Below are 25,826 nucleotides of genomic sequence, written 5' to 3'. Positions count from 1 at the left end.
TAAGTTGTTCATTTCAAGAGTACGAAAGTGACAAACGAGGCATGACGGTTTATCAAATTTATTGTTTTTCGTGATCAAATATTGATACGTTACTTGCGCTGGCAAGAGCCAGATTTAGCTCGTGTCCTGTTTTACATGATTTTCTCTCTTTGCGCAAAATAGTTCATACGCAACGTCCGTGGATGGCAGCAATCCTGAAAGAAAACTACATTAACCTGCATCGTTGTGAATTCAGTTACGGATGATGCCGACATTGTCTTCAACCCCATTTTGTTCACTGGGACATCGGGGTTTAAACAGCACAGATCCACCGCCTAAAATTAACGGAGTACATACATACACGGTCGCTGAGTGACTACAACCACGCCGACATCTGAGAAAATTAAAGTAACAAACTAACGGGAAAGCACCATGTGCTGGGAGCCACCGGACGGTTAGGGACACGCACACTGTGGTTTGTCACATGCGGCCGTCCGCTAGGAGAAGCGGCTCCGGCTTCATCCAGCCTCTGTGGAACTACCGCAGGTTTCCTCCATCCTCAGATAACCCCTAAAGCCAATCAGCTTCAGGGATAGTACAAACATGGCAGGACGCCCGTCACTAGGCCCATCTGGTTTCGCTATGTGGAAATCGATTGATAAATGGAACTGGCATCCCCGGTGTAAGTTCACATAACGGATCGGGGAGGGTTAAGACGGCCTAGGAGTACCATCCAGCCACACACCACCCATGTGTGTTTGGAAGACAATGCCCGTCACTGCTACCCCTTCCACATGGAAACCTCGGCAAATCAGCCAACAAAATAAGCCTTTTACACCTTTAATGTTGTGTTTTTATGCGCGTTCAAAGTAATACAGAGACACAGATTCTAATAAAGGTCTCCGGTCTCTTGGCAAAAGTCAACGTCCGCACGAGTACACTGATAATTAAGGTGCCTGATAAATACGAATGATTAAAACTGCACTTCTGCACACTCCCCCATACGATCAACCTCCATGCTTAACGAAAACATAACTGGCACATACAGCAAAATATTAGGCCTACTTCTACCTACTCAGAGTAAATAATCAAAGCTGAATTTATAAACGGAATTTGACTGAAATCTCTTATTGCACGTACGTACAACTAAATACGATAGAGAGCCGCTGAAAAGTGAACAGCCCCCCCCCCCCCCCAAGGAATATATCCCTTTGATTGACCGCACGCAGGAATAAGAGTTTCTAGGCCAGAACAAATCGTGGCACAACCTGCTAACAACCTTGCATCCACCGGTGCTCACATCGTAACACTGCATCTAATCCAGTGAATCCCATACGATAAATGCACGGTGGAGCTGCACGATAAGGCACAAAAAAATTAAAAAGCACACAAAGTGGAGCAGTTGGTTCACCAATCGGATGCCGCTTCTAAACCTCTTTTCTCCGTTTAACGCAGATTCTCTCTCTATTATCGGGAAAATTTTTAAAAAATCCAACAAATCACTGGGTTGTAGTAGTGTAACGTGCAGGGGAGGTGAACCTTACGCTAGGAAGGTCAATGGAAGGGGAACGCTGGTCAGTTGTGAAATGGAAGAGGACAACCAGTCTATCATTCTGACAATCACAAGCTCTGCTGAAAAGAAATTAAGTTAAAATACAGGTGACACACGATTAACGCCACCGATCGTGTTCGTACACGCAATGTATAAAAAACAGTATTTAAAAAAGTTGTTGCAAAAACCTAGCAATACAGCCCACGATTTAGCAAGTTTTCTTTTAAGGTGGAGTTGAAAGTGAGAGATCAACATTACAACTGCATGCCGAAGTGGATGTACGTAATGCTGCGACTTGTTCAGACGAGGATAAATGGGAAAACGAGTCGCCCCTTCATCCTCTCCAAAGTGTACAGCTTACAGACTCGACGCATTTGCAACTTTCTGCTTCCCGTATCCCGCCAGCTTCGCATTGTTACGCCGTCTGCTTGTATTTGAATGCAAAATTCGTCGGCATCCAATGATAAAAATGTAAAAACCCGACAAATTAAACTCACGATCACTCATAATGTTCTATGCGTTACGGTGAGCATTAATCGCGGGGTGATATTACTGACAGGTAAATTAGAACATAAAAACAACAGGGATCCTACGCAAACGCTGCTTGAGCCCCGAAATATCTGCTTCTTCTTGATTATGGGCTGGGATTCTCGTCTTGGCGCCATCTCCTTCCTTCGGCCACCACCTTCTAATCTCTGCACAGGCAGAGACAGCGTGGGGCTCGGAGTCTGACTTCCCCAGCAGGGGGCGCTGTCCTGAAATATTTACCCTACCTACGCCCAGTGGCATGCTGTGAAAGCAGTGGGAAGTCTGTACCCTGCAGCCACCGGATCTGCGTGGCGGGACCGTAGCCCTGCTCGTTCTTGGCGGCGATGCGGAGGACAATGGCAGGACGGCCCGAGCAGTCGATGTAGGCATTGCTCAGGTGCGTCTGGGTGACGTTGCAAGCGGTCTTGGTGCCTCGGTATATCCGGATGAAGTCTAGTGGTACAGTGGTGCTGTTCGAACGGGACTTCCGGACTGCCAGGTACATGGAGTATTCCAGGATTTTTCCAGATGGGGAGGTAGGCGGCTCCCAGGTGATGTGTACGGAATCAGTTGCCTAGAATGGAAGATTGGGGCAGGGGGGGGGGGGTGGGGGTGGAAAATGACATCCATTATTACAGAAACCTAATTTTTAATGTTTAAATGTTGTGTGAAATAGGTAAAAAAAAAAATCTGACATGCCAAAAAAGATTATACAGTAGCTGTACCTTTGTAATTCTGACAGCAGAGGGCGCTCCAGGAAAGCCAGGTTGGCAAGTTTTGAATTCCACTAGGGGACTGAAGTCCCCCTGTCCGCAGGAGTTGACTCCCGCCACCCTGAACCTGTAAAGGACCCCGGGGGCCAGTTCCTGCTTCGCTCTGCACTCAGGGTCCTGAGAATCGGGCGTCTTCACCGGCACGGCCTGGCCATTCTCACTCGGAAGGCTGTAGTGGGTGACTTCGCAGAACAGGGTTTTAAACAGTCCCACGTCGTACCACGTGGAGTCACACAGGTTACCACCAGGTGGCGCCACCTGAAGAGAAGAATGACAGTGAGCCGTCATACGGAAAACCGGGAAATATTACACACACAAGCAAAATAGCACTGAAGAGGGCTATGCTATGTCCTTCTATGACACTGTGGTAGCATCTGCTATCTTTTATGCTGTGGTCTGCTGGTGTGGTGGAATTGCAGAGAGGAACAGGGGGAAATTGGACAAACTGGTGAAGAGGGCCAGCTCTGTCCTGGGCTGCCCACTGAAATCCATCGAGCAGGTTGGGGATGAGAGGATGCGGTCTAAGCTAACATCCATTATGGACAACACCTCCCACCCCCTGCATGAGACTGTACGAGCTCTGAGCAGCTCATTCAGCAATAGACTTCTACACCCACAGTGTAGGAAGGAGCGCTACCGCAGGTCATTCTTACCAGCGGCTGTCAGACATTATAACAGTTTAGCGTGAGTATTTTTTTACTCATATATGTTTAACTGACATATCACATGCTGTAACCAGGATCATTCACACCCCACCCCACCCCCGCACTTGTGTACATATCTCTGTACATTTTGTACATATCTCTGTACATCTTTATTTATTTCCAAAACTTTTGTACATTTGTATTTATATCTTTGTGTATCTACCTGCTCCTATTGTTCTATATTACGTTTTGTGCAAGAGCTCTGTAACACCTAAATTTCTCATTCGTGGGATAATAAAGGTTTATTCTATTCTATTCTATTCTATTCTATGCAAGTCTACACCGATTAGCATTATTGTTCCATACCAGGCCTGCTTGGGTCTTGGATGTAGAAACCGTGGTTCCTGGTGTAGCATTTGGCACACAGTGACCTTGATCTAAAAACAATATAAAAAAAACACCACCCTGTAACCCCATGGCTTAACACCGGACTGTGCTGTGATGCCCCTTCCACCCTTTCAGGTTCCCTTCATCATAAACTTCAAACAGATTAACTTTCTTCAGGACCCAGTGTCATGATACCTTGAGCTCCATCCTCTGTATCCATGGAAACTGGATCGACAACAGTGTGGTCCAATCTGTCTTCCTTTGTAACTGACACCGTAGACAAAGGGGGGGGGGGTCAAAGATCAGGCTGCACCACAAATACACGCAAAGATCCTTAGACATCCTGTATTTTCATTGGACAGGTACATTCCCATAATAACCAATGTTCTCCTCTTAGGGAAGTTAGTTTTTTTTTATATATAAAAACATGTATGGCTACATATCATCTCTTTGTTAACAAGCTGAGGTGGTTGATTAAATGGACGCTGCACGATGAATATACCCGTCCCTGGAAGAAAGCTGTTTTCTGAAGTGTCCATTGGCTCATGGTTCGAGGGCTTCACATTGCTATTCGGCACACCCATGAATACCTCCTCAGATCTGCCGGATGAGAGTCCCTAGAGCAGCAATGCAGGAGGCGTCATGAGGATGGAGAAGATCAAACCAGCAGGGCTGAGTATATGCGTAGAAAAACCCGCCATTTCCTGACCTGGCCACAAGGGGCGATGTTCCCCCCTTGATGAGAGATCCCATGTACTTCTGCAAGACCCTGGGAAAGCGGAACGCCTGAAAAACAGAAATGGTTAAAGCTGAAAGTCCACCATAGCTTCTCTGGTACAAAAATAAGAGACCGTCAAGCAACCTATAAGCAATTAGCAAAAAAGGTAACTCCATCTATTTCAACTGCAAGAACCTATGCAATGTTCAACACCTTTACAGACTACATACTGCCACCAATGCAGACCTTACCTCTATTAGGGTCCGCCCCCACCCCTGGCATATGACCCGACTGCTGACCCGAAGGCGATGAGGCAGAACCTCGAGGCACCGGCTGGGAGGGAGTAACAGGCTGAATCTGCAGCAGGTAGCTCTCGGTGGCAGGTAGGGGGCGCCATGCCACATGCAGCATGCTGATGGTGGCCTTAACCAGCATGACAGGGGCTGCGGTACAGGGTCTCTCTTCACGCCAAGAGGAAATTAAAGAGAATAATTCCTCTTGTTACTTACCTATATTGTTATGAAAATCTTATACTGACAGTATTCTACCCAAATAAATCCACGCAAACATTAGTCCTAAAAACACCCCTCCATCACACATTTCACACAGGATATTAACGAGGTATTCAAGCCAGGCCTCAATCTATGATCAGTGCTGGCAGTAACGCGTTAATGTAATTCCACTGCTTTTGGCAGTAACGAGTAATGCAACTAATTGCCTTTTCAAAGTAAATAATGTAATTAAAAGTACTGATATTTAAATACTCATTACTTTTCTCTTACGTGAAATTATTAATGAACAAATGCAACCTATTGCTCTAATTTCCTGTGTGTGATCTAACGTCATCAGTCCTTTACGGTGCGGCAATGAATGGGTGACATCATAGGTGCAGTAACAGACCAAATTTGACAGCTGTATTGTCTCGCATTGTGTCTCATCGGCAACATTAAAACCATATAACTAGATCACTAGCCAGACGGCACAGACACAATGTCTCACAAAGTCAAAGCATCTCATCTGCTCATTGGCACGATGATGCTTAGACACTGCTACTGAATATCTGTGCCATGCATTCCAACAGCAACTCCATGTTAATGAGATCACTATGCGATGTTTAGCCTACTGTGATTTGGCTATATAACATACAGTAGGTTTGCACTAATATATATATATATATATATATATATATATATATATACGCAGACTGAGGTCCTTTGGAGTGCAAGGGCCACTCCTGAAGACCTTTTATGATTCTGTGGTGGCGTCAGTCATCTTCTATGCTGTGGTCTGCTGGGGCAGCAGCATCTCTACTGGGGGGAGGAGAAAACTGAACAGGCTGATTAAAAAAGCCAGCTCTGTCTTGGGAGGTCCCCCTGACTCAGTGGAGGTGGTGAGCGACAGGAGAATGTTGGCTAAGCTACATTCCCTGTTGGAGGACATCTCCCACCCCTTACAGGACACACTATCAGTACTGAGCAGCTCCATCAGCGACAGACTGGTGCATCCAAAGTGTGCGACAGAGAGATACCGCAGGTCTTTTCTTCCATCTGCCATCAGACTTCACAACAAACACTAAGGCACATACCGTATTGTATTGTATTGTATTGTATTTTATTTATATTTCTTATTTCTATTGTTTGATACTTGATTTTTTTTCTACATTTTTTCTGCATTCTGCTTATTTCTGCTGCACTGTCCACTTTGCTGCTGTAAAACGCAAATTTCCCACCCATGGGACTAATAAAGGCAATCTTATCTTATCTTATATAAATAAAAAAACCGGCATTACAAAGTCGCTTCCACCATTTACCTGACTGGTTTCTGCCCGTTCCCAGTGTCTCCTGCTTCTTGTGTGCTGCCGTCTTAGAAATTTTTAACCTGGAAGCAGCCTGCTGCTGGGCATAACCTTCTGCCAGTAGAACCACGACTAAACCAGGATCTAACTATGCAGATTTGTTTAAAAATATAAAGTTGCCTCTTCATTTTCTCCATGGCTTCCATCCATAGGTCAACGTATGCGTGTATGTGTGTAATTTTTTATATATATATATATATATATATATATATATATATGCATGCATGTAATTTGTACGCTAATATTTGTGTACAGGGTAGATTTATCCTGTTTACCTCCCACATAAGCATACAATCTCCAAATATTTTTTATGAAATAATTAGTAACTGCAACTAACTGATATTTAGCTATTTGCACGACCCCATCTATGACCCGCAGCGGATCTGCCATCAGCCCTGACCTCTGATCTATATGGGACTCTCACCTGTCTCCAGGTACCACAGATCTTTGCAGCAGACCTGGCAATTCCAGCTCTTCCTGTATCCGTCACGGCCGCTCCAGATGTAAAGGCGGGAGCCAATGGCGGTGGCACAGTGACCAGCTCTGGCCCTGGGGCCGCTGGGCAGCCCCTCACCCTCTGCTTCTGGGGGTCCCAAACTCTTCCACGTCATGCTGTCTGCCGACAGGAAAGAGGCGGGAAAACAGATTGACTGACAGCTCATGATACCCAGTGACAGTCAGTAAGTCTGAAACAGCTGCAAGTCAATTCTAAACTTGATCATCATTAATCATGGTATTTAATATTAAACCTAAGTATCAAATTCATTTAGCAATAAGACTGACAGAAAATGAGATGCGTGGATTTCAAAACACACTGATGGTGTCATGAAGTTACGGGAGAGGTTTGAGGGAACACTGACCAAAGTCTAGCACAGACAGGGAGTTGGTGCAAATCCACTCCTCCCCCAGAGCATTTGGCTTGTCATCGGTCTTCAACACGGGGACCCAGCCCCCGAAGATGTACATCCTGTCCAGAGCAGAGGATGACGTTGGTCAACTTCAAGGTGACAACATTACCTAATGTTCCAACATGAGGACGGATGGCGGTTTATTTACTTGTTTCCGATGACGCTGGCAGAGTGAAGGCTTCTGGGAAAAGGGGGCGGACCTTTGGTTTCAGGGGTTGACCAGGTCATGGTTTCTGGAAGAAACACAATTCTCTGGGATGATTCTGCCAAAGGCCAAAGTAACCAGCATACCCTTTCCACAACTTTTGTCCATCTTGTTGAATTCGGTTAAGTAACCAAGTTCGGCACTAGTAGGTCATAGCATTTAATCTACAAAGGAGAATCTATTCTACAAAACTGGTCATTACATGAGTCTTGTAAATACAGACCCTTCTGAAGGGAAAATACAGCTATCTGTAAGCTATTCAAGGAAGTGAAAGCACCCCCCCCCATTGAGCTGTGTGCAGTTACTATCCAGATTAAATCCAGATTAAACTGTCTTTCGGTCTGAATGTGGACTGCAGTGCGCCAGTTGAGTAGACTGACAGCTGACAGGGCACCATGACGACCTGCAGGGGACCTTACCGACGTCCAGCTGCCAGAGATCACCCAGCCGCTGGCCGCTCATCCCCCCGAAGACGTAGAGTTTGGGTGAGTAGCTGCTCTTGCTGCAGTGGGCCACGGCGGTGTGGGACTCCCGGGCCGAGGGGCCGCAACCCTTTGTTTCTGGCACATTCCAGCCCTTCACCCCAGACGAGGCTTGGAGCTCCAGCTCATAGAGGTCACCCAGGTACCTAAAGGAGAACGGGAACAATGCTTCGGGTGTTCGTTTGATATTTTTTGGATGAGATGGAGCTTAAAAAGCTGTTTGCAGCGGCCCATGGGCTCCTACCTGGGGACGTTGCTGTTGGGGTCGTCGCTGTCATTAGCCAGACCCCCAAACAGGTAGCACTTGTTTCCTATCAGGGTGAAGCTGTGTCCGATGCGGGGGCACGGAAGCGTTCCATTCCTGGGGGGCCGGGCCTTCAGCTTCTTCCACAGCCACCGGCTGGCCTGTACCACCAGACCGTTAGGATTCGAGATGTTCTCTGTTCTTTTCCAACACATTTCAGGTCCAGAGAGTGAAAATCCAGACCATTCAACCAGCCAGATGTTAACTCCATGACTGTGACTCTTCATGCTCAACTGGTTGGTTCAAACAAAATCTTAAGTCTGGATTTTTATTTTCTGGATCTGCAATGTTCACCTCTGAGTTTTAAACAGCACACAACTATAAATCGTAAACCAATTATTTTAATTAAAAACAAGCCAATTTTTCATTACTTTTAACACAAAAACCTCCAAAACCTTACCCCAAAGTACAGCTTACGAATGTAAAACTTTATGCATAATAACAAAGGAGTGGGCACTGGTCTCCAGCCTTATTAGAAACGGCTCACCTGCAGCTCGTAGAGGCTGTTACTGTACTTTCCGTACTCGAGCATCCCGCCGAAGACCAGCACTCGATGCCCTTCACAAGCGAAGCCATGGGCGGCGCAGCCTGGGGGGATGTCCCCTCGCACCGCCGGCAGGAACCATTGTCTGGACACTGGGAGTCCCCACGGAGAGGCCGCCGTCAGAACAGTAATTTACGGGTTTCCTGTACAACGGCTTTCTGCCCTTCTCTAACAGGGAGTCAAGTCAGCGACTGCACACTTGCTTTCAAATGAAATTCATAGCCACGCTCTGTACAAAATGACATATTTTAGGTAATCCCCTTAAAAACATGCAATGCTGAATAAACACGCGAATTCACATGATTCATTTGCTAATTGTTGCATAATATTTATTTCCTAAATAAAATCATACATGCCATTATTGCAACACTTAAAACAAGTGGGATACGTGAAAATGAATATTCAGCACGCCTGGCGAGTAAGAACTAGCATCGTTTTATTAAGATTTACGCGGACGTGGAAAAAAAATCCCCCCCAACTTGAGAATACGAAACTAACAAAAAAACGTCACGGAAAACGATACAAAGTAACGCAACCGTTAGTTTCAACAGTGTCTTTGCAACGATTTACTTTGTTGTTTCGGCTGATAAATCGGTCGCTTCTCTAGCGAGGGTAACCACAGTATTCCTTCAGTTCCAGACTTTACACAATAACTGCTAAGAGTGTAAACATGTTCGACTTTAGCCTTAAATTCTGAAATATCGGTAGCCGTCCAAATTTACCTTATTAAGGTGCATTAAAATAATTAAGCCGCACACGAAGCCACTACGTGCATCCTGCAAACAATAACTACTCTGCTATCGCTAGCCTGTGTGTGCCGTACAGCCTCGCTAGCAGCTCTGTCATTTAGGCATCCAGCCTTAAAGCTTTGTTCTGCACACGACCGAGGCTAGTTGGCAAAACGTCGGGAGTTCGGCTGCTAGCTAAAATAAGGCCGATATGTTTGGCTGAAAACTTTTTTTAAAGCACCAGTCTCATCCCCGCTTTGATTCAAATTACTTGCGACCCCCCCCCCTTTCCCTCCGATGCAGCTACCGGTGTTGTAAACATGCAGCTCCTCGGCGATCCCTTCGTTCCCTCCCCCGAAGATGATGATCAGCTCCCGGATGGCCACGGCCCTATGCCCATGCCTGGATCGCGGAACCGGACCGGTGAAAGACTGAACTTTTTTCCAGAGCGGTCCTTCGGTACCCATGGTCCCGTTTCAACCCTATTTGCAGAGGTGAAATCTGTGGCCGTGCAGGGTAGACATTTGGTGCTGGATCCGCCCCCTTCCCATATTGCAATTGTGCATTCGTCACTGGGGGGACCGCCTTCCCGGTCCATTCATATTGTCTGCACGGTTAGGAGGACAATAACCTGCATCGTAAACTGTAGTTGATCCATATTTGTGACAATATACACCGATGACTGGGTGACGGGTTTGGTTTTTTCGTCATTTCCGGGGCATCGGAACATGTGCCTTCATGAAACATAACTCTGTTGTTTAATCTGTGACACGAAACTAGACCCACCGCAAACGCGGTGGCACGAAGCACGTTCACTTTATGTCTTGGAAGTACAGTTGCATTTGATTTTGTAGAACTGGCCAGCCAATATAATGCAGTGGAAACGCAATACTGTTTACATATGTCTCAAACTACAGAAATTGCTTGTGGTTACTGGCCACAGCCCTTTACCATTTCATTATGAGCGCAAGTAAACGATCAGACAACAGCAAACTACCTATTTTAACCAAATCAACATAATAGATATATTATTTATCCCAATGTTTACTTCTTAGACATGGACATCTGATCCACACCATCTTAATTTATCAATTATTACAAGCTAATTACGTTTTTATCCGCGATTTATGTAAATTACACAAAATGTATCATTTCGTAGTCATATTATAGAAATCTGAGCCACATGTGATGGTTTTCGCCATGCAAATCACTGGCAGTGTCAGGATACTTCGTCGCTCCGTCTAACGCGAAGCCCTTTTTTGAGCTGCGCCCATCCGAGAGTCTTGGGGCAGCGCTGAGTTCGGCACATCTGGGGAGGATTTCCTGCAACAGCTGGCCGGCTGCTGTAAATGTCGCAGACTCTCATTCTTTTTGATCAGCACGGTGATTCTTATGGATACTTCGTCTGTGTTTTCGGGAAAATTGGACTAGTTCTTTGACGTTCACTTGCCAGCATTATCTACGCACCAGCTTTGGTAGGTGACTGGACGTTCCAAGCTCAAATAAATCATTTGCTGGATGGTTTTATCTGGTTGTCTTGAACAGTGCTCGTTTTTGCAAGATATGTCTATGAACGATATAGCCAGGACAGTGATATCCCGTGTTAAAATAGAAGTGTAATTGTGAGCAATGGAGAAGAGAAGAAATGGAAACCGACACGTTTAACGAACAGTCTGTGTGCAGGATCGTATGTGGAATTACACGTAAGCTGTATTCAGGTCGCTTCTCAAACCGAACGGGATATTTAGGCAAATGCAGTCGCAGTCAAAATCAGAATAACTGGGAGAAAGCCTCTTTTGTGGAGGAATAGCTTTGCATATCCCGTGTCTTGCTGTTTGAGACGTGTCCACCCCTCGAAGTTACCCAGTGGTGTAACAAAAGACGAGTATGGCATAGTATTAAAGTGCTAAAATACTCTACTTTGACAGAAGTGCCCCCGTCAACTTTCAACGAAATCATAAAAACAATCATTATAATCATAATAGTGTTTCTGCAACTTTACCCTATTTTGGAAACTTTGGCCTGTTTCACCAATCGTATTAAAGCTGGCGTGGCTGCACATGTTCAAATTACAAATATGGATATATATACACAACCGGACTGAAAGTGGTAAGATAAATGTTCTGATTCTGACCTCTAAACTTAATTGCAAATGAGATTTCTCGTGCACGTCGAGTTATTGGAGCGGACTCAAAACCTGTCGATTACATGTGCAGAATGAAAGGGAGGCTTGCCGATAGGGCTTTTTTGGTGAAAAAGCTGGCAGAAAGCGTGCAGAAAGCCGGCACTGCCGTCCTAGGAATTCCAGATTAGACTGAACGGAGTCACAGACACGATCGGCATGAGGTAAATCGCTCAATCACAACTTAATGAATTTATCTTGATTTTATGTATCCCTTATGAGAGTTCTTAACCTTGAAAGAGAACGAGAACAAAAAAAAAACATAAAAAGGCAGACATCTCTGCAAGACTGCACAAGAGATCATTCACATTGCCAACAATACGACATTTCATGTTGAATAGGCAATGGCAGATAAAAAAAATGCATTACAGCGTCATAATGCTGGCCGACTTTCCTTTGCTTAGAGCCACGCGGCGTAACTTTCTGGAAAGTAGGAACACAACCGAGACTGTCCGATTCATAACAGCTTCTCTGGATTTTACATTTAAATAGAGTCATATAATATAGGTCCAGACTGAGGTGCCCTCTCTAAAAACAATGAATAATTTGTATTTAATTATAAATTTCAGAACTATGCAAAATTATATTGCATCTATATATCAAAACTACTGCAAGCCGATCCAACTAATCTTTCGAGATTTTTCCCCATACTTTAGATCAGATTGCTGAAAGCTAATACGCCTCTGTCACGTTTTCGCTGAACACGGGTAAGGCGCACGGGCAGACAGGCAGGCAAGGATCAGGCAGGCAAGGATCAGGCAGGCAAGGATCAGGCAGGCAAGGATCAGGCAGGCAAGGATCAGGCAGGCAAGGATCAGGCAGGCAAGGATCAGGCAGGCAGTCCAAAGTCGGGGAAACTGGGGTTTATTCAAAGGACTATGGACTAGAGACATCAGACGTAGACTAACGTCAATGACAGCCGAATGACTTCGGCAAGACATGGACTTAAAAAGACAGGACTGGTTGAAAATAATCGGACACAGCTGGGTACGATCAGGGAAGCACACCTGGATAATCAGGGGGCGTGGCACACACGAGGATCGTACGAGCCGGTGTTGTGCCCTAAACTGCCCCCCTGCCACTGATTGCCTCCCCTGGCGTCATCGCTCCATTTAAAGGCAAAGTCGCTTCTCCAGCACAGCAGAAGCGAACGCTCGCTGTAAATTCATTTTCTTGCCCTAAACGACTGAAAAAAGGAGTTGTTTATTATGTCTTTTTACATTCGAACCTTAAGTTATCATTCACAACCTCCTGTAATTCGTCACAAATGTGACGGTAGCTTTTTCATTAAAACGCTACAGTAATGCCTTTCTTCTCGACAATGCTCGTCTGTGCAAATACAGTCGCTTTCAGTCGCAAGAAGTATCTGATTTAGTTGAAAGATATTTTTGATACTTTGTTGAATCCATTCTGCTGAAAATTTTCTTCTATTCTGTCGTCGTATAATATAATACTGCGTTTAACTTCATACTCAGCACCGTCACGCTTGGAAATAATCTGACATCGATCCACAGACCAAAAGTCAGCAAAATTTTACCACTCAGTCTAAACCCCGTGTGTGCAATACACCTAACAAGTCGTATTGCAAGTCGTCCAGCCATAAGAAAAAGACTGGGGGAGGCAGTTTATAGCAAATCAACCTACCACAGAATGCCCCCCCCCCCTGTCTAACTCTGGCTGGGACAATCCCACATACACCAAACTTGCACCAGATACTCATATTTACCCCTTAGTTATGCTGTATAAATTACTTTGGGCACGGCCATAAGGAAAAGATTCTAGCTGGGGGGGGGGCTTACAGCAAGCCACCCTGCCACAGAATGCCTCCCCCACCCCATCCAACTCTGGCTGGGAAAAGGCTACATGCACCAAACTTGCACCAGTTACTCATATTTGTCCCTTATTTATGCTGTATTATAGATGCCCCCCCAGCTAGAATTTTTTCCTTATGGCCAGCCCAAAGAAATTTATACAGCATAAATAAGGGACAAATATGAGTAACTGGTGCAAGTTTGGTGCTTACTCAAATGTCAAGGAAACTAAGTATGAATTCACACTGTGTTTTGGTGTATTTCTGCAGATGTCACAAGACGAAGAATGGCTCTGTTGAGAAGAAGTAAGTGAGATCAATTTTGTATTAATAACTATATGAAAGGTTTTTGTATTATACCTTGTAAGCAATGGTCTAGGTTTGGTTTTAATGTCGGTAGGGACCAAATCAACCCCGATCCCCACCCCTGAACTCCCACTAGTAAGGACATGTCCACAGTGTCATACCCAGACCTGTACTCTTGATTGTAATATGTATGTATACCTTTAGGATTCTAAAACGATAGGATAATCAGTCAAGGAAAACCAATATTTCAGAATCAGTTACTCACCTGAAAAATCCAGCTAGGAACAAGACCGCGAAGGACAGGGAACGTAATGCTAGTTTAATGGTTTAACGCGAATGGAAAGAGCTGGAAGGTAAAAAAAAAAAAAAGACTGAACCTGATTAAGTGGCGTTAGCTCCGTAGCAGATTTTTCCGGAAAGCGGACATTGCTTCGTGAGATTCACAGACTCCCCACCGGCCTGGAATTCTCACTCAGGAACATCGCTTTGTGCCTGTTGGGGGGTGGGGGTGTACCAGAAGGCGAGCATCTCTGACCGCATTATTCACTCCAAGCAGGGCTTTCTAACATTTTCTGAACCTCAGACCATGAGATACCCAGGAAAGTGTGCTTGTAAAACGCCATCTCCAGGTTTCCAGAAGAGCTGGATTTCTGCAGACTGAATGTGCGTGGGAATCTTCCTGGGTTTAGGTGCAGGACTAGCAGGGCGTCGTTAAGTGTGTCCTTAGGAGAGAGATAGGAGGACTTGGAACGTGCGCCATATTCTGGATGGTCGGTTAGCTGTACCTTCATCTGGTCCATCCCTTCTACGTTCTACAGTCAACTGGATCCTCCTGACGCTGCTGGCCCTGATAGTCTGCACCATCCTGTACAAGGGGGTGCACAGATCTCATCAGCGATCGTCTCACATAGGTACCGCTTGGCTCCAGCTCTCGCCGCACTGCTCCTCAGGCCTCTGGTCGCCCTGAGATAGTTGGCCATACCCTCTAGCTGTGTTGGTACGTCCCACACTGTTCAGGCCCCGTTCCCTCCCCGGTCCCCCTGGATGTCAGGCATGAGGCGTCGGAGGTACAGGGCATGATCCCGGTGGTGATCTGTGCGGCAAAGGAGCGCGTGGGCACCACCATGGCAACCATCAACAGTGTGAGCGGGAACACGGATGCCAGCTTGTTGTTCTACATCATCACCCTGCAGGACGCCGTGCAGCACGTGAAGTACCGTGTGACCGTGAAATCCCTCCAGTTTTCTCTATCGGGCATCTCTGCAATATACCCAAGAACAAAATGCATGAATAAAGACTGAGAAAGATGTGTTTCTTTTTACGTCTATGCCTGAGAGCAGGATCAGAATCAGAAATGAAAGTTTACCGATTAATCATCAACTCTGGGTCTTAACATTTAGAGTAGTTTATTAAGTGACGACTAGCACATCATGCAGGATGGTCAGGGCTCATTGGCCTCTGGATATTTACAGGGATTATATAGAAAACTCTGCTCTGAAGGACATCAAGTATAAGATTGTGGAGTTCAACCCCATGACTCTGAAAGGGAAAGTGAGGCCTGATTCTGCCCGTCCAGACCTCCTCCACCCAGTGAGTACCAGTATACGTAAACTGCTATCTTTTTGGGGCAGGGAATATATGTGCACAGGCAGTCACTGGGCTAAGAACGTCCGACTTACAGGCAGCTTAAATTCTGCTGTATTAAAAGTTTTGTTACGTACAATGGGTCTTAATAAGGAGCAGAGACACTGCTAGACATGGGGACTGCCTGTATCTGGACTGTAGTGTGATCAGATCTGCATCGTTACCCGTGAAGTCCATTCCTTAGCCATGAAACGTGTGGCTTTTATGGGCAAACGTCAAGCCCTGCCAGGAAAATTATTCCTGGGCAGTGAAGCAAGCAGTTGCCTAATATCTGATCCAGCAGCTGTATAGGAATTATACTGGTTGATTTCCCAGTCAGGGTTGCAGGATTTAGCAGGAAGTACCTGGGTTAGGTTTCTGGATGGAATTTTTCCTCATGGTCTCCACCTTGATTCCAACTCCTTTCCTCTGCAGCTAAATTTTGCGCGTTTCTACCTGCCACTGCTCGTCAACCAGCACAAGAGGGTCATTTATTTGGACGATGATGTCATTGTGCAAGGTAAGGAGACTCCCCGTCTGTGGAAGCTGCTGGTGGCAAGCTGAAGACCTCATACTGAGCTCACATCCACTAAATGAGGTGCTAGAACAATGTCTCTCAGTCCGATCCTCAGGGACCCATGGACAGTCCACATTCTTGCTCCCTCCCAGCTTCTAGCCTGAGCAGATAGCACAGAACTTGAGTCACGGTCAGCAGAGTGATTTCACCGTTGGGCCCCAGAACAAGGTCCTGAACCCCCATTTGCTCCAAGGATTGTCTGACCCTGAATTCTCAATTGTATGTTGCACAAAGCACTGCAGACCGCCAGCCTGCTGAGTCGTGGCATCTGGCAGGATTAGAGATGGATCTGCTCTTTAAACATCCACATGTCGCTTAGGAGCAGTGGAGTTGGTTGGTTGGAGTTCTTCCTACCCCAAAACAGGTGACATCCAGGACTTATACCAGACCAGGCTGGAACCAGGCCATGCAGCAGCCTTTGCCAGCGACTGTGACCTACCATCCACTCACGAGATGGTGCGCAGCATCGGAATGCAGGTAACTGTGAGCAGGTATGAGGGTGAGGGGGCGGGGCTCGTGTCTGAGACATTGGAGGATCCAATAGGACACAGGAGTCATACCCCCTTAACAGCCTGCCAGCGCATTTTCCTCCCCAATTCTGTGGTTTGCCAAGTTACACTTGCAGATGCACGGAAGTCATTTATGGGTTTCTTTCCAGACGACATACATGGGCTTCTTGGACTACAGAAAGCAGGAAGTGAGAGACCTGGGAATCAACCCCAACGACTGCTCCTTCAACCCCGGGGTCTTTGTGGCCGACGTCGAGGAGTGGAGACGGCAGAAGATCACCAAGCAGCTGGAGAAATGGATGCAGCAGAACTTCAGGTGAGCATCTTGCACGCTTATCCACATGGGGAACGCTCTTCCGTGACCCGCCAGCATGACCGGCGGACCACATGCTCTTCCCCCAGGGACAACCTGTACAGCAGTGCAATGGCGGGTGGCGTGGCCACTCCGCCGATGCTGATCGTCTTCTACAGGAAATACACAGCCCTCCCGCCACTCTGGCACGTCAGACACCTGGGTGAGCCTCATTCTCGGGAAAGTGCTTCCTGAAGTATAAAAATGGGACATTGCCCAGTTTTAGAAAGTCCAGAGGAGATACTAAAAAGCAGTAGGAATGCTGCTGGATATCGCAAGAGGAATAGGAAGGAAAAACTCAATTGGAAACATGCAAATAATTTTGACTATTAACTCCAAGATTCTATATCTATCTATAATAATAAAAACATATGTGGGCTTAAAGTCAATATGGACTCAAAGGTCACCTCCACCTGTGCAACAACCATCCATTCCTATGTGCTCCACTCTTTAGGCTGGAGTCCCAACACGCGCTACCCAGAGAGATTGCTGGAGGAAGCCCACTTACTGCACTGGAATGGACGGTTCAAGCCTTGGGACTACCCATCTGTACACAGGGAGCTTTGGGAGAAATGGTACATTCCAGACCCCACGGAAAAGTTCCTACTGGTACGACCCAACAGATGAGTGTGTCCTTCTGCTCCACTTGGCAGAGCTGAGCAGCTCATCTGCCTATAGTTGCAAAAGTTAATTCTCTCCTTCAGTTTCCTTACATGCATTCAGAAAACTCGGGGGAAACCGGCCCGTTTTCGGAGAACATGATGAAGGTTGTTCCAGTACATCTGTAGGTTTCAGATATAAAAACCAGCAGACAAAGATCACCAATAACGGTTAGATTTTCTGATTAACACCGATGTGCTTTGAGCTCCTGCATTTCCTGCTCCTTATTTGGGTTACATGGACAAACAGATGGGACGTCAGTATATTTCCAAAAGTTTATTATTGTTCCTAGTTTTTGAGAAAGTGTTTTATACATTACATCACTCTGCTCATGATGTACACAAACACACGACAGCTGCCATTTTAATTCCAAGCACCATTTTCAAATTCGGCACACAGGAAGTCCCCATTGTAACAACTGGTGGCAAGATGAACTGGCATCCCCACTGCCATAGGGCTGGTACTCTGTCTAACCTCAGAAACAAATACCTGAACACAAAAGCGCTTAAAAATAAACATACAAAAGGGCTACGAGGCCAGTGCTTTACATCTACATTGTTCTGCTATAATCAGATCTCAGCATGACCTTAAAACTTCCAGTTGAAATGCCTTAAAAACATGACCTGCCGATCCGCTGCCCTCAGCCACATCCATCCCACCTCCCTGTGTCCTGCGTCTGCCGGGTTACGGATATCACTCAAACTGCTTAAAACATTTGGTCATGCTTTCCTTATGAACCATAATTCATTTACACGGACCCCATATTATAAAAAAAAATCTTTAAAATTTAAAAATGCCAAAACCCACAGAATGCTCAGTTTTTACACAAAAAATGTCTTCACCTAGCATGAAATACAGATAAAATGTTGAGGGAGGAAAGACGGCAAAACAGTGCATCTCAGGCCGTAAGAAGGCTAATTTAGGTGTTCTTACTAAATTGCAGTGAGGGCAGAGCCTGCGTACAGTCAGATGCACACTGTAGCATGCAGTGCTCCCCCTTACTGTTAGCACACGGAACAGGAACTTGGTTAATGCCATGCTCATTTTAAAAACCCCCGTTTCGAAAGGCACTGCATTTTTCCATCCATTTTTATGTCTCGTGGATTCAGGTACTGTGCACATAAGGAAGGGCTGCCTCTTCCTGTCAGAAACTGTGAATTAACACAACTGTAACAGTTAAGGAAACACTTGTGGACATCGCAGAAATACCACAACATAAATTAAGGAATACGCAAAACTTCCAAGTTAGACGAACTGCACTGCAGTGTGACATCCTTGTGCTCTTTGAGGTGTGGGGCCATTTCTGTCCCGGCAGACAGAACGAGATTCCCGTTTCCCCACCACACAGGCATCACAACCAGGTGGAGGATACGAGAGCATTAAACGGAAAAGCCAGCTAAACGTTACTGCACTGCTGCAGTACACGTACCAAAGATACCAAAAGAAACCATTTACATACAGAATTATGTAATGATATTGTATTATAAAAGCTGAGTATCACACATTACTGTAAATCCCTGATCAATTCTGGTATGAAAAATAACCTTAAAAGGAATTCTGTCAGCAGTGAAATTGCAACGTGAATGAAATAGCACCTTGCGAAAAATGTTCTATCCCCTCTAAAAAAAATAAAAATAAAAAAAAACTATGAATTTAAAATGTAAGAATACAATCTACTTCCTAAACAGTGTAGACCAATAGGATAAAAATAGATGAACAGGGGGAAGGTTTAGGGAAACATGCCTGTTGGTCATCAGGTATTTTAGCATTTCAGATGAGCCCATGGATAGCCAATCACCACTAGCAGACAGAAGAACCGGGCAGTTCATGAAGTCACTGCATTAAAAGTGCAGTATCCAAACTGACATCCTGACAGGCCCCACCCACTTCCATGCAGGCTCCACCCACAGGGCAGGGCTATGTGCTGCCATTGGACCCGATGTCTGGAATCTGATCTGTGAATGACTGTGTCATCCACCGGCCATCGGGGACCTGACCCACCGCTGGGGGAGAAATTGAACCCTCGGGGTTGGAGTCTGTGGGAAATATTAAAAGGCTGAATGTAGTCAAAGCAGCACACGCTGTACAGAAATAGAAGATCCAAGCAAGAAGAGGTGCTTTAATAACAAATGGAATATGACAGAGAAATTTAGCCAAGGATTGATACTGATAACTCGCACACATCCAGCTAGGCTGACCAAGTAAACAACACTTCATAATTTGACATTAAACCTACTTTTTCCCTATTTTTTTACATTTATACTCTCTACACTCCTTTTATGTTTATATATCTGCTTATATTGTTTAATATTCTATTAATCTTGTTTTTTTCTGTATTTGTGCTGACAAATAGTCTCCCAATTTCGTTGTACCTTGTGCAATGACCATAAAGGCATTCATTGGATGTCTTAAGTGATATGCGTCTGCATTGGAAGAATGACCCCCCCACTCAGCAAGGCGTCCGTTGACGTCACACAGAAAGCTCGCCAGCTCACCTCCCTCCCCGGGGCCTGCGAAGCTGCAGTGGCCGTTGAGTGGCACCCCCTCAGGTCCCGGCTCCCCATAGGCACCGCCAAAGGCCACTTCGTACCCGGGGTCGTACTGCTCTTCTTTGATAGCCATTTTCTTGGCTTCCTCTGGAAGTACGACATAGATATTATTACATATACCAGCAAAAAAAAAAAAAATGTGTAAGCAGGAGAGGGGGCCTTTAAAAGTCCCTGAGGCCATCCCTTTAAGGAAGACCCACAGGGAGGTGGTGCCCTGACACACGCCCAGAGAGGGCCCGCTCACCTTTGGCCATGCCCAGGTCGAAGGTGTACTGGATCTCCTCCACCTCCTGGGGCCGGGCCATACCCTTGATCTGGTCTCGCAGCTCCTTCAGCTTGATATAGTAGTGTACCTTGTCCTGGGCACGTGGAAACTGGGCACAGCGGGCACTCGAGGAGGGCATTAGGTACAGCAGCTGCGAGATGGTTTGGGGGGGGGGGGGGGGCAGAGCAGACTGGCTGTCAACCATCTGGGGGCAGCTGCACCCCCGTTTGCCCGGCGAAACTGTGACACAACAAACCCTAGAGATGGACAATTACTGAGAAAACATTACAATAAACTAAAACTTCATTAAGATTCTGCCTTTGACATAGAAATGGATTTACCTCTGCAATGTGTAACTAGTCCCTGCAAAACTACCCTTTCAAAGTGCTGGTGTGACTGCGGACTGCAGTGATGCTGCACATACGTTACCGTTTCAGTATCTGGGACCTTCAGTGGCTGTAAGCCAAACTCAAGCTTCTTTGGCTTAGACCCAAAGATCTCCCTGCAGAACATTTCATAAATACCTAAAGAAGAAGGAAGGTAACTTTAAGTCAACTTAAACAGCCATTACGCTATCCAGAGAAGCTCTACTGCAGCAAAGCTGCGAGTCCTCATCTCAGGCCACTTACATTTTCCGTTGAAGACGGCTATGAGAGGCTTGTACTTCTGCAACTTCTGCACCAGAATTTTTCCTCCTTCGCGCAGCTCTTTACTGTGATAAAGTTTGGAATAAACAGAAAGTCACCCCTCAGAGGCCATGACTGAGACTGAGCACCTCAAGCTGGCGACTCTCAGCCCCGTTACCTTGACAGATCCTTGCTTCCCGGTGTGGTCCTCTCCACCATGTTGGTGAAGCCAATGCCATACTTTTCCGGCAGCATCTGATCATGCATGTGATTGAGTTGTACTTCGCTGATGCCGGACAGGAACAGACATTTCCCTGAAGGGAATGACATGCGCATCTTTAAGCTGACTGGTGAGGACGTACGACGACATTTTTAACAAGCACGTTGGGACACTAATCTTCAGAAATGGAGTGACAGTGGGACCACATTCAGGTTAATCGGGATAAATCAGACGTGCGGTTTATTCAATGACAATACAGAGCAATGCTTAGCTAATACACGTAGGCTAGCAAGGTATAATATGGTATACCATGGTATTTTGAAACTGTGGTGATAAAACTACCACCCTTGAAATTACAGCTGTAAAGAGGCTAAAGGAAAGGTTTCGTACAAGAATAGCAACAGGCAGCATCAATATATATCATGCTGTGCAGCCTGCATCACCTACAGTTATTAGCTAAATGTGTCTTTTAAAGACAAACTTTACTTCATGGCATAAGTGCACACTGCACCCAACAGTGCTGTAATAGAATCTAATAGTATGATTCAATTTCTGTACCAATTCCCAGAAATTATGTGTCTCTGGCTACCACAGTGTATTTATGGTCAGGGGGGAAAAGAGTTTCCATGAAAATGAAGCTTAATAATGCAAAAAAAATTATAATAATAAATTTGCGGTTACTTACAAAAATGATTCCCTGGTCCAGGAAACCAGCGTCCAATGTAGGCTGCCATAAGGCCCGGATTAATCCCGATCTGTAAGACACAGCTTAATAAATTAAAAAAAAAAAAATCACATATAACACCTACGCATTGTAACAGGGGAGAGCGTCCACACTTAAACTTACAATCACGAAATCCAGGTTGTAGGTGAGAATATCCGGCAGGGTTTTGGTCATGACCTCCGCCTCAGTCATGCCTTTGAAGCGGTCCACTTTCCTCTTGACCTTCTTGAAGGCCTCGTCAATCTTCTCCTGCTTACCTGTGCCTGGGTCCTCCTTGGCCTTTTTCGGCTTGGGCCCAGGTTTGCTCTTGGGCTCTGCCTTGGCTTTAGGTGCCGCCTTGGCTTTAGGTGCTGCCTTGGCTTTGGGCTCCTTGTTGGCAGCTCTGCCTCGTTTTCCCTTCGCTGGAGCTGTAGTGAGTATTAAAGAAGGGGCACTAAGCAGTCTGGCAGCATAATTTTTACATTAATCCAACGCTCAGGGCAAACAAATCAGTCCATAATGCATCTGCATATAAATATACTCAAAGCATCGTTTATTGTCGACTTCAACTATATGATGCACGGGGTCATACACTGAAGTGAAATATCGTTCTTGTTCGTCATGCAAATGAGACAGTAGTACACAGAACGTCAACATGGAGACATATACACAACATAAACCTAACATTTATTCTGCGTCATTTAACTACCACATAACACGACCCTGTCTGACATTATCGATGGATGACGTGACAATAATTAATCATACCCGGCTGCGACTATATTCATGAGAGGCATGTCAAAAGATGATACAGCACATTTACATTTACGTTAATTTAGCAGACGCTTTATCCAAAATGACATGCAATGAGTCAAATAGCCCATTACAAACAAACGTGCTGTACAGGAGTGGACTGGGCATAAGTGTGGCTGGCCTGAAATACCAGTGAATGTCCAGTTACAAATGCACTATTATTATAACGAGAGAACAAACCAGCAAGCGCCTATCACACAAAGCCTGTGTGTTCAGAGACTGAAACAGCACTAGCACAAAAAAGTGCACTGTAAAAAAGTGATTTCAGCCTATATAACATCTCAGTATGTTTTGCACAAATCAGTCACTGACTGAAGTGGTTAATCTTTATTTGTACTCGAATAAAGTACCTCTGCTATAATGAGTCGGTTTCTTTTACAAGCACAGTATTATATGTACTTTAATAGGTAATTAATTAGGTTTATTATTATAATGCTAAAAGCAGCGTTTCTTGTAAGGATAGAATTGTTGGTTAAGCGGAATGTATGTAGTAATGTTAATTAACCAATCTGGTCCATTTGTAAACATAAAAAAAATTGGGATCTTTATCGTTAGTCATGATTCTAACCAAAAATCTCGCAATATCACATTCTGGTCATATCACCCACCCCTACTTGGCATGACAGACATCCCTCCGGAAAGTGGAAGCGTTTACCTTTCACTGGCACAGCCCCAGCCACGCTCTCCTGCAGGGCAGCGAGCTCCTGTGGGACGGCCACCTCTCCCATGACCTCCATCGGGCTGTCCATGATGGGTAATACACCAGCCATCTGCTGGTAACAAGGCTGTTGGATTGGCTGCACGTGCTGGCTGGACTGGTACCGTGAAGAAAGAGCCTAAGAAGAGGAGGAGGAGATTAACAGCTAGAGGTCAAAGGATGGAGGTGAATCCTCACTCTCATGTGTACATATATGTGTGTGTGTGTGTGTGTCTCAAAGGACAGCAAGATGAGATACGCAGAGAAGCATTCCAGTATACCTGCACTCATTCTTGTGCAACTGGCAAATAAAGGATAATTTCATTTCTGTATGTGAAAGTCAAGAGTTAGTCTTTTTTCCAATAAAAAAAGCTTAACAATGAGTTTGACTGAGTCTGTCCCGTAAATGCACTTAAAACGGGCATCTCTGTTCCAGCTTTGTCTCAGGTGACAAGTGACAGTTTCCCTTGCATGCAATTCTCCAGCACCCCGAAAAAGAAGGGCCAGAGAGTAAGGCCCCGCACAGGCGCATACTGGTTTCCGTCCCTTCTGTAACACATTCACTATTAATAAAATGATATTCATTTAGAAGTTGCAAAACAAGAAAATAATAACGCCCCTTCGTTCCTGAATATGTGTAATTTTGAAAAGAATATGAATGAATCATTAGTTCTATTTAATCTCGCGATCCCTTACAGACAATATTAAATATGTACAAGTACATCGTCATATTATTAACGCGACGATATTAATGGGTAAGAAGAAACGATGTCTACACATTGAATGAAATCAGGCCTTCCTGAAAACGGAGAGGAGGAAAACAGCCCTCACATCCAACGAAAATAAACCAATTATTTGATTTGGGCCAGATAATAATATTTCATGAGCAAATACTGCAAAATCGTACAAAATCTCTAATATGAATGAGAAAGTAATTCCCAGCCGAACTGTACCGGACATCACCGCGGCCACACTGAAGCGGAACGGAGGCTTCCAGCTAGCTAGCTAACTTAAACATTTCGAGGTTAAAGGATGTCTGTCACTCATAAACACCACGTCGGCAATAATATCATAAAGACAATACCTGTTAAAGATTCTTCCGAAAGCTGTATTTATTCATTAAATGGACTGAACGAGAACCCGTCCACGGAACAGAAAACAAAGGGTAGATTTAAACTCTAGCAGCAACTGAACTCTGACACTAGAACCTACCAACGTCAAATGGGGGTGAACGATTTTAAAACGTATTTAATATTAAATTAACAAACAAATTATAAAAACAAATGTAATATATACACAATAAATATGTTAAAAAAAACGTCATATATTATAAAATCTAGACCCTACTGACGATCTACAACGTAGGTAAATTGGTCATAGCGAAATATGCCCACTAGTTGAATATTGGTGGGGTCCTTCTGGCGTTTAAACGCCGGCGCCTGTTCTTATTGGCTGGCAAGCCGCGTGCTTGATGTGTAGTATTTGCTTTGGGAAAACTCAGGTCTAGCGATAGTTTCTGGTCAGAGGGTGGGGTTTGAATACGTACTTTAATAGACGAGTATGTTTCATGTGTTTGAACGCATTTCTTTATTAGGAATAGATGCTTAAATTCTCCATGTTCTATACAAATACACCTGTTTACATTTAATTTTTAAAAACGTGTTTCACGCCGGCCCTGGACTTTAGAGTTCCCCACGATGATTTCTGCTGGCCCACAAGCGGACATTTTTATCCAAAGCCACTTACAAGTCAGTATAAAGGAGCAATTGGGTTTAAGCGTCTTGCACTAGTACACAACGGTTAAATCACCCTGCCAGTGATGGGATTTGAACCAGCAATCGTGGGCACCCTAACTTTCACAGCCACATACCTTTAACATAACAGTGTGTGTGCCTGTTTGCAGAAAGAACGGCAGCACCATTCATGTCTCTGGGGACCCTTCTGATGAAGTCAGTAGATAAATTCAGAGAGCGTGTGTGGTGGGAGGGGGGGCTTGAGGTCACTGGAAAGGGGTATGAGGCGCCCAGTATCTTTGCAAGAGGATGAAATTCCAGGTCTATAGTCCTGGTGTTCCCTGTCTTGCTGTGAGATATGGACACTATCCAGTGAACTGAGATGAAGACTGGACTCCTTTGGTACTGTGTCTCTTTGGAGAATCCTTGGGTACCGCTGGTTTGACTTTGTCTCGAACGAGCTGTTGCTCAGGGAGTCCCGAATGAGGCACATTACCTGAATTGTAATGGAGCGTCAGTCACGGCAGTACAGCCATGTGGCGTGTTTCCCTGAGGGTGATCGGGCTCGCAGGATCCTCATTGCTGAGGACCCGA

General features: G+C 45.2%; 3 protein-coding genes across 3 annotated transcripts; 1 reads left to right on the top strand and 2 right to left on the bottom strand.

Moving 5' to 3' along the window:
- Nucleotides 1-42: 42 nt before the first annotated feature.
- On the bottom strand, nt 43-10,198 carry hcfc2 (host cell factor C2). Its single transcript, XM_049007863.1, has 14 exons — nt 9,915-10,198; nt 8,823-8,971; nt 8,276-8,436; nt 7,969-8,177; nt 7,493-7,577; nt 7,297-7,403; nt 6,861-7,052; nt 4,833-5,042; nt 4,573-4,649; nt 4,366-4,480; nt 4,059-4,130; nt 3,843-3,913; nt 2,785-3,090; nt 43-2,633 (listed from the first exon to the last, which is right to left on the bottom strand). Exons 1-14 carry the CDS (start codon nt 10,072-10,074, stop codon nt 2,301-2,303), a joined length of 2,247 nt encoding a protein of 748 aa, XP_048863820.1. The 5' UTR covers nt 10,075-10,198; the 3' UTR covers nt 43-2,300.
- Nucleotides 10,199-10,519: 321 nt separating this feature from the next.
- glt8d2 (glycosyltransferase 8 domain containing 2) lies at nt 10,520-19,239 on the top strand. Its single transcript, XM_049007865.1, has 10 exons — nt 10,520-11,082; nt 13,870-13,905; nt 14,724-14,816; nt 14,923-15,118; nt 15,378-15,495; nt 15,964-16,048; nt 16,470-16,582; nt 16,764-16,930; nt 17,017-17,129; nt 17,421-19,239. The coding sequence occupies exons 2-10, from the start codon at nt 13,887-13,889 to the stop codon at nt 17,591-17,593; spliced, it is 1,077 nt and encodes a 358-aa protein (XP_048863822.1). The 5' UTR covers nt 10,520-11,082; nt 13,870-13,886; the 3' UTR covers nt 17,594-19,239.
- Nucleotides 17,888-24,719, bottom strand: LOC125738672 (G/T mismatch-specific thymine DNA glycosylase-like). The gene is made up of 10 exons (XM_049007864.1): nt 24,584-24,719; nt 23,458-23,638; nt 22,134-22,417; nt 21,972-22,041; nt 21,245-21,380; nt 21,070-21,152; nt 20,870-20,964; nt 20,420-20,591; nt 20,122-20,262; nt 17,888-19,662 (listed from the first exon to the last, which is right to left on the bottom strand). Exons 2-10 carry the CDS (start codon nt 23,570-23,572, stop codon nt 19,544-19,546), a joined length of 1,215 nt encoding a protein of 404 aa, XP_048863821.1. The 5' UTR covers nt 23,573-23,638; nt 24,584-24,719; the 3' UTR covers nt 17,888-19,543.
- Between the last annotated feature and the right edge of the window lie 1,107 nt (nt 24,720-25,826).

This window comes from Brienomyrus brachyistius, chromosome 3 (assembly GCF_023856365.1).
Source record: "Brienomyrus brachyistius isolate T26 chromosome 3, BBRACH_0.4, whole genome shotgun sequence".
Classification (NCBI taxonomy): domain Eukaryota; kingdom Metazoa; phylum Chordata; class Actinopteri; order Osteoglossiformes; family Mormyridae; genus Brienomyrus; species Brienomyrus brachyistius.
This window is presented reverse-complemented; position numbering and strand designations above follow the sequence as displayed.